Consider the following 15,298-nt stretch of genomic DNA (forward strand, 5'->3'; position numbering starts at 1 on the left):
ATTGTTAACTCTTACATTCTAATTACATGTACAATCAAGGTATCAGATGAAAGCTTATCTTCCACTCTTTCTAAAGGTGTGCTCAGTTTGGTTCTAGCATAAAGTATCAGGGAGATATGGCTCACGATTCATGAATATTATTAAACCGTTTTAGCATGTTTGGGTGATTCTGGGAGTTAAAGCCGAATTTGAGGTAGCATTGTTTTGACCCTAATTACAAGTTTCCAGCAGCTTGTTGACCGGGTTGGCCACCCAGGTTGTGATCCTCAGACATCATAGATTTCATTTTTATATGACAACCTTTTACAGCAGCCCATGTCTGCTAAACCCCCTTTGCCCCCTGGGTATGTTCAATAAATCCACTTCTATATTTAATAATCATCCAGTTTCCACAGCAGTTTTTGATGTTTTCTGCATATCATCAGCCTTTATTTCCAGTGCTTTTACCCATCTGTCTCGAGTCAACCAGTCATGAAGTCGTTCACCAGATCTGGTCATGGACTGATGCTGCTGCAGTGAATCACAGGGCGGGGCTTGATCACATCAATCACTGCAGCGCGTGTGCTGATTGGCTGCTGTGCGCTGTGGGCGGGGCCAGATGGAGGGCTGAATCATTCATGCACAATACATACAGAGATTGAAGCTCGCTCTGTACTGGATCATATAGTACGATTAGAGGTATATAACAGATGAATGTGATGATCAGATTGAGGAAGAGTGTGGTGGTGATGAAGATGTAATGGCGTAAACTCCGCCCATCAGCCTCCATCTGAACAGCAGCTCACACACATCACTGTTTTATCGCTGGTTTTGGGGTAAGAGCATGAAAAACACCCTCGCTTTCAGTCTGACAGCGCTGTCACGATGATATTTGCGCTATTTGCATGTCGCCAGATTGAGATTTAATGGAAATCCATATCCATTTGCCGTTTTATGATCGATGCGTCTGAGATTGCGGAGTTAAACGCGTGACGCGTGTGTGAACGCTTCCGATTTTAATTCGCATTAAATCGACGCACATTCAATAACGTTCGTGTTTACTAGTGTCATTTAAACGTCATGTTCTTTCTTTCATCTCGATATGTGTCGAACTATTCCATTAATAGAACTGACAGTATCAAGCACTATAAACGCACGATACAGTGTCACAGATCATATCACTGTGCGAAATCCATAATCCATAAGCGTAAATGACAAGAAATCACACTGATTGTTGTGTTCGGTTTGTTGTGACGTCATCTCGATTATGTCATAGAGGGGTCGTTTGTGTAGCATTCTATTTTAGAATCCTGTCTGTGTAACCATGGTGATTAATTTCTCTTAGGAAACATAACTTTTTAAAATCTGGGTTATACTTTTGTTTTAAGGTTATACAAGTAATGTTAACTACATGTACTACTATAGGGTTTGGGGTTGCACTTTATTTTACAGTACATGTAAAGAAAGAACTGGGTAACATGGGTTAAGGTTAGGTTGAGTGTCATTACCTTAGTTATTACTCAGTTATTGTACTATAATAGTATGTACATGCAGAACAAGACTAAAATAAAGTGCTACCGGGTTATTTGCTTGTAATTAGGGTCATGCATAATTTACTGTTATTACTATAGTACGTACAAGTAAAATGTGTAACATCTGTTACCCTAAAATCTTGAGTTAAGAATTAAGGTTGGAAGACAAGATGAAAGATGAAATTAAGAAGAATGTAAATAAGAATTAACGGGTGCAAAACTTTATAGCTTATACCTGATCCAGCTTAATCAAGTCCTTCAGGTTTGTGTGAAAACTACAGGTATGATCATTCAAGTTGTGACTAAACTCTGCAGGGCGGTGGCTCTCTGGGAACTGAGTTTTCGAGAAGTTAATGAACTGTATGCGACCTGATATGCAAATTCCTCTGTGTTTCTTCTAGGGAGTTTAAAGCAATATTATTCTACTTTTTATGAGTGTCTTCATGAGTGATGCAGACAATGATTGAAACACAAATGTAAAATAAACGCATAATGGAAACTATTTAAGAATCTTCTTGAGCTAAAATTAGATTTAATGTTCTCTCTGTTGTTATAATCCCGAAAAACATACTCAGACTTTTTACAGTTGTAATTAAAACAAGGATTTTAAACATAACAAGTGTTTGAGAGATTCATCTTGAGCTCTGTTCACATTTCTATAAGAAAGCATGTTGGAGTCAGTGGTGTGTGTGCAGCATACTGATGTGTGTTCAGTGTTTCACAGCCACCGCACGTCAGTGTGTTTCTATGAGGGTTGCCCACCGCTGGCCAAGCTACAGATATGCAAATGAGCAGTGAGGCAGAGACTACCAATGGGAGAGCAGAAACTGATATATTCTGCTGTTTAAATATGTTGTGTACGTGCCATTGCTGATTTGTATGGAAGCTTGTTTCCGCCACAGAATAAAAAATAAAAATGGTAATTGTGATTTTTTTATCTCAGAATTGCGTGATATTAAGTCGCAATTGCGAGTCATAAAGTCAGAATTGCGTGATATTAAGTCGCAATTGTGTTATAAAGTTAGAATTGCGTCATAAAGTCAGAATTGTGTGATATTAAGTCTCAATTGTGTTATAAAGTCAGAATTATGTGTTATAAAGTCAGAATTGTGTGATATAAAGTCAGAATTGTATGATATTAAGTCGCAATTGTGTTAAGTCAGAATTGTGTGTTATAAAGTCAGAATTGTGTGATATTAAGTCAGAATTGTGTGATATTAAGTCGCAATTGTGTTAAGTCAGAATTATGTGTTATAAAGTCAGAATTGTGTGATATTAAGTCAGAATTGTATGATATTAAGTCGCAATTGTGTTAAGTCAGAATTATGTGTTATAAAGTCAGAATTGTGTGATATAAAGTCAGAATTGTATGATATTAAGTCGCAATTGTGTTAAGTCAGAATTGTGTGTTATAAAGTCAGAATTGTGTGATATTAAGTCAGAATTGTGTGATATTAAGTCGCAATTGTGTAATAAAGTCAGAATTGTGTCATAAAGTCACAATTGCGTGTTATAAAGTCAGAATTGTGTGATATAAAGTCAGAGTTGTGAGAAAAAAAGAATATCTCTAAAATGTTTTATTCTGTGGCAAAAACAAGCCATAGATGTGATATCCGTGATGAGGAAGTTTGTCACTGATGTGTGTGTGATCTGATGGTGTGTGTTTCAGTCATGCCGCCTCCGTCGGACATCGTGAAGGTGGCCATCGAGTGGCCCGGCGCAAACGCTCAACTCATCGAAATTGACCAGGTATTGTTATACTTATATACTAGTATCTCTGACAGTGTTGGGTAAGTTACTCTAAAAAAGTAATTAATTATTAGTTACTAATTACCTCGTCAACAGTGTTAGATTCAATTAGTCAACAGTCAATTAGATTACTGTACTGCCCTACAAAGGCAAAAGACCTTAAGTCGCTAGAGTGTGGAACTGAGAAAAATGACTTTAAAGATTTTTAGTTGTCCCGCTTAATTAATTATAGGTAGGACACTGGAAATTTGGCAAATAGATGTTTTAGTAATGGAAATTATATACATAAAAAAATCTTGAGCTCAAACTTGACTTTTGACCACTATTTTAAAGTTACTGTACTCTGCCTTTGTATTGTCAGCAAAAAGTGAGAGGTCATACCAAGGCAAAAGGCAGTAACTTCCACATTATCAATATTTAGTTGCTGATCACCATTAACAAAATCATTATAGTACACACCTGTATAAAATCTAGTGATCATGGCATTTATTTTGTATGATTTACAATTATTTATAGCCATCTACTTATTGCTATCCTGTGCTTTGGTTGCATTCTGATGGCATTATTAATACATTTGACATGACAAAATACCTCCTATTAGTCCAGCGTTGACTCGACCGCGTTTAGGGCGGGGCTGAAGGCGAAGTTTTGGCACTCTGCCAGCTAGTTTGCGAGTTTTAATTCATGGATGTATTCATCTGATACGGCAATGTGTAACGTTTTTCTGTCAACTCTGCATAATCCTTCGCGATCGTAATCGCACGTTTGTCGATGGAGCAGACCATACTAAATGTTCTGACCGCTCTGAGGACATCAGAAGTTAGAGCGACTGATGGCAGCTGTACAAAGTACACAGTGACAGGATACACCGTAATTTTAATTTTAATGGACATTAAAACAAAGGCAGATAACCTTACAATCTGGTAGGTAGCATTATTTGATTGAACACCGGCACCGTAACTTCATATTGATGCGCGGCTAAACAAAGGCAGAGCACCGTAACTCGTAATTTGAGCAAAACAAAGCCAAAGAGCGGTAACTGATGTTACGGTGTTCTGCCTTGGTTTCTCATGGGCTTTTGGAAGTTACTGTTAAGACAAATCATTATTTTCTAGAAAAATAAACGGAATTGATTCAAGATACTTATCCACATGATAAAGAAGGTCTTGAATGTGCCAAAAATATAAATAACTCATTTTCGACCAAAAACGAAGTTACGGTCTTTTGCCTTTGCACGGCAGTGTACTAATTACTCTCTCTAAAAAGTATTTAATTACTTTGATTACTAATTACTTTCTAAAACCCATATCAACCTCAATCAGCTGAATAATACAAGGATAGACATGAAACTGCTTTAATTCTTTCAAATAAATACTATATAATTGCATGAATTATCCTTAAACTGACCAAACAATTTAAAGGGAGAAGGTTACATCATAAACATACTTTTTAACATCAGACAATACATTTTGATGTTAAACCCACTATTGTTTTATATAAAATTGTTCTAGTTAAGACCAGTCTGATCTCATGACATTTCATACTTATTTTACAAGGTGGCTAATTGGTACGAGTTTGTACGAGTGAGGTCGTATGTTTAAGCCACCTCATAAAATGCGTACGAATTGCTGTGAGATCGGATTGGTCTATACACAGTATTTAGCTCAATTACATCAGAAGTAACTGTAATTAAATTACAGAAACATTAAGAGTAATCCCGAACTTAAGATAAGAATCTTTATTGTCATTGCACATCAGGTATACAATGACATTGCAGTGCATCTGCGGCCAGTGCATAATAAATATAATAAATATATAAACATTAAAAAGAAAGAAAAAAAAAGAGAGAAGTAAGACATATATACCTCATTTACACATCATAGTGTACACACACATGAATTCACTGACCTGATGGCCCAAGGGAAAAAAACTGTTTTTGAGTCTATTGGTCCTGCTCTTAAGGACTGCAAAAAAGTAATTAAATTACAGTAACTAATTACTCAGTAATTAGTGACACCAACACATGCAGGTTGATTTGTGCTGTTGCTGTTCTTTGACCTGCTGACATTTTTGACCAATACACTGTCCTCTTAAAGCACATTATGCTCCTTTCCTTTTTTTACAAAAATGGAATTATGGTGATATTTTCAGTCACAGTACCACAGTAAATACAGTTATCAGCCACTACTGTACTGATGTAAAAGCAAGAGGAAAATGACTAAGGTTACACATTTTGAAGGAAATCCCCCGTTCATCTGTGGGAATTTAATAGTAAAAACAATGTCTATTCCGGATCCGGAGATGCTGCACTATTTCGGAAAATACTATTAAATGTACTGTTTCGTCCCCTAATGTATGACAGTGAAAACACGGATTGCCGGAAAATCTCGTCATTGGTGGGGAAAGAGTTAAAGGGCCCTATCAAGTTCAATTGACTTCATGTATCATTCCTATTTTGCACCTGACGCACAGCGGACTTTTCCCTCCACAGACGCACGTCGGTAATTAGGGAATGAACTTGCGCTCCCGGGGGCGGTTCAGCGAAAAGAGGAGGCGTGTTCCCGCGCAAACGTTCCCTGGTGCTATTTTGCAGTTTCAGAAAACAATTCCTCCACAGACCAGGAGAAACCTCGTCTAAAGTCAGTGGCGCGTTATTCAGATGCTGTTTTAAAGGGGGGAGGTACAATGGTGTTTCATGTATTCAGAGTTGTTTACAGTGTTAAAGAGATGGATTCTCATGCTTAACATGGCCAAAGTTTTTTAAAAATATTTTTGACGAATAACGGAGAATTTCTGTGCCGAAAATCTTACTTCCGGGTTGGTACAAGTTTCGGCTGGTTTTTTTTTGACCGTGGATCTAATGACGTAGACCAGAGTGGAACTCCTTATATGAGCATTTCTCCCGGAAAAGCGCGACCGCGCACCTCAACGCGCTTCAACAGGAAATCATCGGCAGCGCTGCATAGTGTCTCCAAAGTGTTTTTGGTGAGGGAAAGCTTACCAAAGAACCCAGCGTTAGGAACAGTGGATGCAGAAACGAGTTGTGTAGACTGTTTGTTCCCTGCATTTCGAAGATGAATGTTTTATAAACAAAGCCCAGATCGAAGGATTCTCTCTATGGCTCTGGCTTCGCCCACACGGCCCGCCTCCAGACGCTCGTTTTTTTCCGGAAAGACTCGGTACAGCCTATTTTCTCTTATAAATATAATAAAACTAAAAGACTTTTTGGAGATATGAAGGATGCAATACTACTCTATAGGTACTCAAGATTAACAGGAGATTGAGTGAAAATGAGCATTTCACCCCCCCTTTAAGGGCGCATGCTTGGCCATAATGTAGCGTGTGCACAACGCACACACACTTTACTTCTCTCATCTACACAGATGCAGAAGTTTACATTTTGCAAATCATACATAATTACAAGGAAAATTATTCCACACGAAGGAAATCATTGTTGTGTCCATGAAGAGGTGAAAGAATAGGCATAAATCTAGCTTACACATTTACCCAAATCATCATACGCCTGTTTAACCGAAGCTAATCTGGGTGTGTTTCTCCGTCCCCAATGTCACTTCTCTGTGTTTTACGGCCCTGACGAGAACGTCGGTCTCCTCGGCTGTGAACCGCCCATTGACTTCCATAGTAGGAAAAAAAATATAATGGAAGTCAATGGGGTCCATCAACTGTTTGGTTCCTAACATTCTTCAAAATATCTTCCTTTGTGTTCAGCAGAAGACAGAAATTCACACAGGTTTGAAACAACTTGAGGGTGAGTAAATGATGACAGAATTTTCAGTTTTAAGTGAACTATTCCTTTAAGCTATTCCTCGTGCATATAAGTATGCAAGATATTCGCATCAGAACCGCTACAGCGCTAAGTTCAATGGGCGATCTCCAAAAGACATGGAAAGGCAGAGGAATCAGCATACACACCAAGATGCGCTTGTATAAAGCACTGATCCAGCCAATAGCGCTATACGGCTGTGAAACTTGGACTCTTAAAAAAGCAGAAGAGAAAAAACTCCTTGTATTCGAAATGGCAGCCCTAAGGAAGATACTCAGGGTTAGCAGATTAGACAAAATCCGTAACGAGATAATACGACAGCGTACGGGGTGCCATCAAATGATTGTGCAAGTAGTACATGAGAGGCAGCATAGGTGGCTAGGGCATGTGCTGAGAATGAACGAAGAGCGTATAGCGAGGACGGTATTACAAGGAAAAGTAGATGGTAAAAGAAAACAAGGAAAACCGAAGGCCACATGGATAAGATCGATCGAATATCGGACAAGTATGAGTTTACACCAAGCATCAATTGTGGCATGGGACAGAAATATTTGGAGAGAACTAGGTGAACGTATTGGAGCCCACGTCGGACTCACTAGCTGAGTGCTGATAAGGCGTAGAAGAAGAAGATTCCTTTAAGCAACGACCGCAAACCAATGAAGACGGAGAATGTGCTGCTTTCGCTGAGATTAAACATCTCTCTCACAGGAGTGTCCTGGCCAAGAATGGCCAGCAGTTTCAATCACACACACACACACACACACACACACACACACACACACACACACACACACACACACACACACACACACACATCAAAACAACAAGTGAAAAATTAAAACACTTAAAAACAATTGGACATCATTGCGTCTTCTTCAAGTGACCGAATAATAAAAGCCCTTTTTCCCAGTTCAGTTCTTACAAATGGAACAGAAAGAGAAGAACAATTGTAACAACGTTGTAATTACAAGATGAAAACCTGTGACGTTCTACAAGACAGAGTAGCAATTACACGAAGAAGGACGTGAACGCTTTTTACAAGTCGGAATCTCGTGGAAAAACGTGGTGTGAACCGTTGGACACGAAGGCGCTGGTCATCACTTTCAAAATAAAAGTTCTGCGTCCGACATATGGGCTAAACAGAAAAAATAATCAGCTGATGCTGATAATTAAAACATGCCAAATATAAACTGATATACAGACCCTTTCCAAAAAATTTGAATATCATGGAAAAGTTTCTTTATTTCCATAATTCCATTCAAAACGTTAAACTTCCATAGATTATAGATTCAGGGCCCACAACTTAAACGATTTCAAGTAGCCTATTTAGTTGTTTATTTGTACATAATTTGGGCTTCCAGCTCATAAAACCCACGAAAACAGGATTTCAAAAAATTTGAATATTACATGAAATCACACAGTAATTACACAGTGATACCATGGTCATTGAGCATGAAGTGCTCTGAACATGTCCTGGTAGACGGCTGCGTTGACTCTGGATTTAATAAAGCAGAGTGGACCAAAGTCCTCTTTTCTGATGAGAGCAAATTTTGCATCTCATTTGGAAACCAAGGTCCCAGAGTCTGGAGGAAGAATGGAGAGGCACACAATCCAAGATGCTTGAAGTCCAGTGTGAAGTTTCCACAGTCTGTGTTGGTTTGGGGAGCCATGTCATCGGCTGGTGTTGGTCCACTGTGCTGTCCACTCAACGCAGCCGTCTACCAGGACATGTTCAGAGCACTTCATGCTGACTTCATTTCCCAGTAGGATTTGCACCTGCCCACACTGCCAAAAGAACCAAAACCTGCTTCAATGACCATGGTATCACTGTGTGATTACTGTGTGATTTCATGTAATATTCTAATTTTTTGAAATCCTGTTTTCGTGGGTTTTATGAGCTGGAAGTCCAAATTATGTACAAATAAACAAATTAATACTTGAAATCGTTTAAGTTGTGGGCCCTGAATCTATAATCTATGGAAGTTTAACGTTTTGAATGGAATTATGGAAATAAATAAACTTTTCCATGATATTCAAATTTTTTGGAAAGGGTCTGTATATAGGTCATGGCAATATATCAGTCGACCACTAGTAATTACTGTAGTGTTTGTGCAGAAGCTACATGTGCTGTTTGATTAAAGAGATTCACAGCAGAGAGTCTGTAATGTGTGTGTGTGTGTGTGTGTGTGTGTGTGTGTGTGTGTTGCAGAAGAAGCCACTGGCGTCCATCATTAGAGAAGTGTGTGATGGGTAAGTTTGCTAAAGCTAAACACATGACATGACATGCTGAATTCACACACTCACGTCTCTCTGAATGACCTGAACTAAACCTGACCTCAAATCTGAGTTTATTTTCACTCACTGCTAACTAAACTCTCAGAGACGTGCATGAATCTAGTGTGAGATGTGTTATTTTACACACTGAACCACTGGTTTATATCACAGTGTCGTTGTTTTGTGAAAAATGTCCAATTTCAGTTTATATTGCAAACATTTTTTGCATCACAGGTTTTCTGTAATTGTAAGTTTAAACATGCAAATGAGGTAATGTCTAATTAAAAGTGCACTGATTTGCATACATTTCCACAACAGAAATCTGAACATTGGATAAAGCCAGATTCAAACTTCTTGTTAAAGTTAAAGTTCTTTTCTTTTTTAGTCTTTTTTACACTGAGAGAATGCTTTTCTTACTTAGTATTATGTCTTGTTTTCAGTCCAAATATAAAAAAATTCTTCAAATCAAGAAGCATTTACTAGATGAGTAAAATGACATAATATATTATGTCCTGTTTTCTGGGGAAATAAATCAAAATTAAGTGATTTTCTGCCTAAAAAAAGCTAAATTATCTGCCAATGGGGTAAGAAAAATAATCTTAATTCAAACAGAATTGGCAGATATTTTTGCCTGTTTTAAGCATCAACTCACTTAATATTGATTTATTTCCCCAGAAAACATAATATCTTTTGGCATTTTACTACTTTAGTAAATGCATATTCATTTAAGAATTTGTAGATATTTGGACTGGAAACAAGACAAAAATACTGAGTAAGAAAAGCATTTTTTGCAGTGTATCACTCCATCAACAGACTGAACAAAACACATTTTCACCACACTTTCAAGAGGAAAACGTTGCATAAACCAGGCGAATGATATATGAACAATATATGAATATGAATATACTGTTGGCAAGTGTGGTGTGTGTGAAGCTGCTGAAGTGGAGATTTCTGACTCTCAGCCTTCAAAGATATGGATCGGAATTGAAATCTACAGATAAAGTGCAATAAAATAAACACTTAAATGTGCATTTTGGATGTTTTCTTTTTACTAGTCTGAAAAAAGACCAAAATAGACCTGAAAACTGACCAGTGCATGAACAAACAACATGATTATTCACATCTTTAGCGTTCATGTTCTCTCTCTCCAGTGTTTTGGTGATTATATCTGAGCAGGAGCGTAATTCCTCATCAGAAAGCTGATTGTTTAGTGCATGATGTGTGTCTGGGTCACAGTGACTGAGATGCTGGATCATGTGACATCAGTGTGTGTTGTGTGTGTTGTAGATGGTCTCTGTCGGGGTCGGAGCAGTTCGCCCTGCGTTACGCTGACGGGCCGCAGCTCTACATCACTGAACAGGTGAAGATCCACTGCAACTGGATATTCTCAGTTTTCACGCGACGTCACACACTTACAGGAACGAAAACAAGGCTTTCTTCCATTGACCTCCAGTCATTTTTACTAAGTACTAATGTATTAAGACTTATTAAAAGACCAAATTCAGTATAAACCTTATTGATGATGCTATGTACAGGCGAGCGGATGAACCCAGAATATAAACGCAACACACAGTTTCTCGTTAAGCGTTTTTTTAAAGAAAACCTTAGGCATTCAGCATGTTGCATTAATATCCTGGGTTCGTCTGCTCGCCTGTGTGTAGTATGCATCATCAATAAGCTGGTGTGGCGAGGGGCGATGGGGGTATGTGGCGAGCAGGACGAGGCCGAGGGCCGTGGGAGGACGGCGCGAGGCCGGTGGCGTAATTATGATGAGCTACACCTGTGAGACGCACCGGTCTCGCATCTCTCACGGAGGAGCGGAGGCATAAAGGAGGAGCGACGACAGTGAAGAGCGAGAGAGGACAGGCCTGTGTTTTAGTTGATGTTTTGTTTTTGGTTTGTGTTGCCAGCAGTCGTCCGTGAGGGGCTGCTGGCTTTTACTTTTTATTTTTGTATTTGTGTATTTATTTATTAAATATGTTTGAATGTCCGCCGGTTCCCGCCTCCTTCTTCCCATAACATCTAAACCCCGTTACATTGGTGCCGAAACCCGGGAGGAAGGAGGGACGCACTGTCAGAGAGCCCTCGCTGCTGGGAGAGATCGCGGTGCTGAGGAGGTCGGGCAGCACGAGGGAGCCGTGGCCGCCGATTGCTGCCCGAGGCGATGGTGCTGGAGCGATAGAAGATCAGGAGGGACGGACGCTTCGCTGCCGTACTCCTGGGCCGAGGAGGGGTGGCTGCCGTCCGCGAGGGAGCGGAGGAGTCGCTCCCGTTCGCCGTGGGCCGGAGCCTGTTGCCGTCGGCCATGATGGGGGCGGAGCAGGGGACGGGAGGCTCGCTGCCGGCTGCCCTCGGAAGGAGGAGTCATCGCCGTCCGCCAGGAGGCGGACGAGTGTCGAGCCGTCCCCCAACGGATGTCCAGTACCATCGCATTGCACCGCGAGTGACTCTCAGCTGGTTGAGGACCGAGCGGCAGTGTGTCCGGGAACCGGATCAAGAATTTTTTTTTTTTTTTTTTTTTCCTCTCTCCCCTCTCTCGTCTCTGTCGCTCCTCATGCTTCCGTCTCCTGTACTCTCGCCTCGTCTGTCCATACCCCCAGGTACCGCAGCCGCCGTGATCGGTCCCCCCGGGGAGGGGGGAGGGGGGGGAGTATGTGAGGGGCGATGGGGGTATGTGGCGAGGGGCGATGGGGGTATGTGGCGAGCAGGACGAGGCCGAGGGCCGTGGGAGGACGGCGCGAGGCCGGTGGCGTAATTATGATGAGCTACACCTGTGAGACGCACCGGTCTCGCATCTCTCACGGAGGAGCGGAGGCATAAAGGAGGAGCGACGACAGTGAAGAGCGAGAGAGGACAGGCCTGTGTTTTAGTTGATGTTTTGTTTTTGGTTTGTGTTGCCAGCAGTCGTCCGTGAGGGGCTGCTGGCTTTTACTTTTTATTTTTGTATTTGTGTATTTATTTATTAAATATGTTTGAATGTCCGCCGGTTCCCGCCTCCTTCTTCCCATAACATCTAAACCCCGTTACAGCTGGATATACTGAACTTGGATCTTTTAATATCGCTGTTTTAGTACATTAAGGTGCTTTAAAGTCCTTCTGTAGTCGATCATTTTATCCCTTAAAACACATCTTTGATCACCAAAATTACATATTTAAATGTTTTTTCCTTCTTCTTCATACCTTAAAACATTTAGTATACGTGGGGGGGGGGTGTAAAAACAAATATTGCATCACAATATGTGTAATTGTGATTGTCAGAACATTTGTTAACTAAATAGAATTTTATGAAGTTTAGTGACAACATGTTACAATGTTTACATTGTACAATGACTGGTAGGATACAGATTATTATTGCTTGACAAAAATGTCAAGATTTCAATTCCATTCTTGTGATTTGATTCTGATTTTGATTCAATATTGACTAATTTGGATACATGTTTATTTTAAATTTTATAAAAAAAAAAAAAATCTCACCTAATGCTGTAAACATAGAGGGCCCAATCTGCTGGTATTATTAAAGGTTAAAAATAACAAATTAAATTAAATTAAAATGCAATTTTTTGTTATAATAACAATTATTTAATGACATAAGTAAATATAATAAATATGTAATATAGTGCTCAGCAAAATCTCGTCTCTAGCTATTTTTTCTATTCAATTAACATGCTATGGTCATTAAATGGCTTTCCTGAGGTAAATGTAACGTTATGTGACATAATTGTTCTCCTGCTGCTATATATTGACCTCTTTCAGTGGTTGAAAAACACTAATTGGTCGATATTATGTATACGTTCGGTAAGTTGTACTGCATCTTTAAATAAAAAAGTAACAGATGATCGGTTCACGTGCACTTGAGCTGAGGCGCTCAGCGATCTGTCACGTCACATTTACAAGCGCCAAACGTATTTTTGTCTGAATTTTCGTAATAAAATTGACGGAATCTAAGAGCTGAGAATTAGTTTAATATTAATAGTACCTCTTTGCCCCGCAATTTTTCTGTGCATGAGAAAATGGATGTGTGGCGTGAGAGCGTGTGAAAAGTGTCAATTGCGTGAATCTCACGCTCAATGCGTGAGAGTTGGCAGCCCTGGCTCAGAGATCCACTCGTTGTGTAACCCTTTATTTTTAGGTGTCATTATTACAGTGCAATTATATATTTAAGTACTGAGTAATAATAATCAACTACATGTACTTACTATAGGGTTTGGGTAGGATTAGGGTTTGGTTGAGGGTTAGTTGCATGTAATTATGCATAATTTACTGTTATTACTATGTTAAGTACATGTAACATTTTAACAATGACACTGTAAAATAAAGGGCCCTATCTTGCTCCCAGCGCAATTGACTTCATTTATCATTCCTATTTTGCACCCGACGCACAGCGGACTTTTCCCTCCACAGACGCACGTCAGTAAATTAGGGAATGAACTTGCGCTCCCGGGGGCGGTTCAGGGAAAAGAGGAGGCGTGTTCCGGCGCAAACGTTCCCTGGTGCTATTTTACAGTTTCAGAAAACAATTCCGCCACAGACCAGGAGAAACCTCGTCTAAAGTCAGTGGCGCGTTATTCAGAGGCTGTTTTAAGGGCGCATGCTTGGCCATAATGTAGCGTGTGCAGGCACGGAAGGGCACTGGGCCAGCAGGGGGCCCTGTCAAATTTACTGTGTCTATTCTTTTCAAATAATTATTTTAATTGTAATTTTATTTTCAGTAAAATTTTGTTAAATATTGAGGAATAATGTGATTTTTTTTTTTTTTTTTTGCAGTTGCAAAGTATTAACTAGTAAATAAATCAAATAAATAATTTTAATGTATTGCTGCGCTGTTGAGAGGGACATCTAGAGGCGAGTGAAAAGCATTGCGTAATATAAAAGTCACGCGTAGAAGACGGTTACTCAAAAACCAAAATAAAAATGAGTTTAAAACCACAACCAAGTTTCAAGACTAGAATTTTTCTAGTCGACTAGTAGTCATTCATTTAAAGGGATAGTTCACTTTGAAATTAAATTTTGGTATGTTTTAGCTTACCTCAAGGGCATCCAAGATGTAGGTGTCTTTTTTCCCGCAGTAGTTTCAATTTTGATATTTTTAGGTCAAACCGTTCTTGTCTGTCAGTCATATAATGCAGGTCTGTGGTCACTTTCTCAAAGAGCAAATCAAGTCCAAATTAAACAATTCCCCATCGTAAGTACACATTGATGGCCTAAGACACGAAACGAGCGGTTTGTGTGAGAAAACGAACAGTATTTATATCGTTGTTATCTCTTGAACACAGCCGCGTCCAAGTGATCTGAGGGCGCGGGCGGGTATAGATATATACATAGGCATAAAAAAATAGGCATAAATCTAGCTTACACATTTACCCAAATTATTATACGCCTGTTTAAGTGAAGCTAATTTGGGTGTGTTTCTCCGTCCCCAATGTCACTTCTCTGTGTTTTACGGCCCTGACGAGAACGTCGGTCTCCTCGGCTGTGAACCGCTCCTGACAAATCCGCCGTTATAATAGCAATCCGCCATGGAACAAGCGCGCCTGCTCTTAAAGGGAATGTGAGATGACGCTCTGATTGGTTTATTTCACGTTACGCCCAAACCACACCTATGAGTAATGAAGCGACTTCAGACCAACACATTTTAGATTTGCGTCGGGTGTAAACGATGTGTATTGTGAAAAGCGCTACGCAAATAAATGTGAATTGAATTGAATATTCTAACCGGAGAAGGTCCCTTTCTGTTGGGTGGCGCAGGAGTTTGATGGATATAATCTGTGTTTGTCTTTCAGAGTCGTAGTGAGATGAAGAACGGCAGTATCCTCCGCCTGGCCATCTCTCCTGTGAGTCACTCCTCCTCCTCCTCCTCCTCCTCCTCCTCCTCCTCCTCCTCCTCCTCTTCCTCCTCCTCCTCCTCTTCCTCCTCCTCTCCTCCTCTTCCTCCTCCTCCTCCTCCTCCTCCTCTTCCTCCTCCTCCTCCTCCTCCTCCTCC

General features: G+C 40.1%; 1 protein-coding gene across 3 annotated transcripts in view; it reads left to right on the forward strand.

Moving 5' to 3' along the window:
- The first annotated feature begins 577 nt into the window (after positions 1-577).
- elmo2 (engulfment and cell motility 2) overlaps positions 578-15,298 on the forward strand; it is a 54,588-nt gene continuing 39,867 nt past the window's right edge. For 2 of the 3 annotated variants that reach the window (XM_081358296.1, XM_081358297.1), the window contains exons 1-5: positions 578-815; positions 3,181-3,260; positions 9,254-9,294; positions 10,606-10,678; positions 15,099-15,149. In XM_081358296.1, coding sequence (XP_081214422.1) covers positions 3,183-3,260; positions 9,254-9,294; positions 10,606-10,678; positions 15,099-15,149 — 243 coding nt within the window. In that variant the 5' untranslated portion in view covers positions 578-815; positions 3,181-3,182. The remainder of the gene's footprint in view (positions 816-3,180; positions 3,261-9,253; positions 9,295-10,605; positions 10,679-15,098; positions 15,150-15,298) is intronic. The other variant, XM_081358298.1, reaches the window with a different exon arrangement.

The sequence above is a fragment of the Scardinius erythrophthalmus genome, assembly GCF_964197995.2.
Source record: "Scardinius erythrophthalmus genome assembly, chromosome: 25".
Classification (NCBI taxonomy): domain Eukaryota; kingdom Metazoa; phylum Chordata; class Actinopteri; order Cypriniformes; family Leuciscidae; genus Scardinius; species Scardinius erythrophthalmus.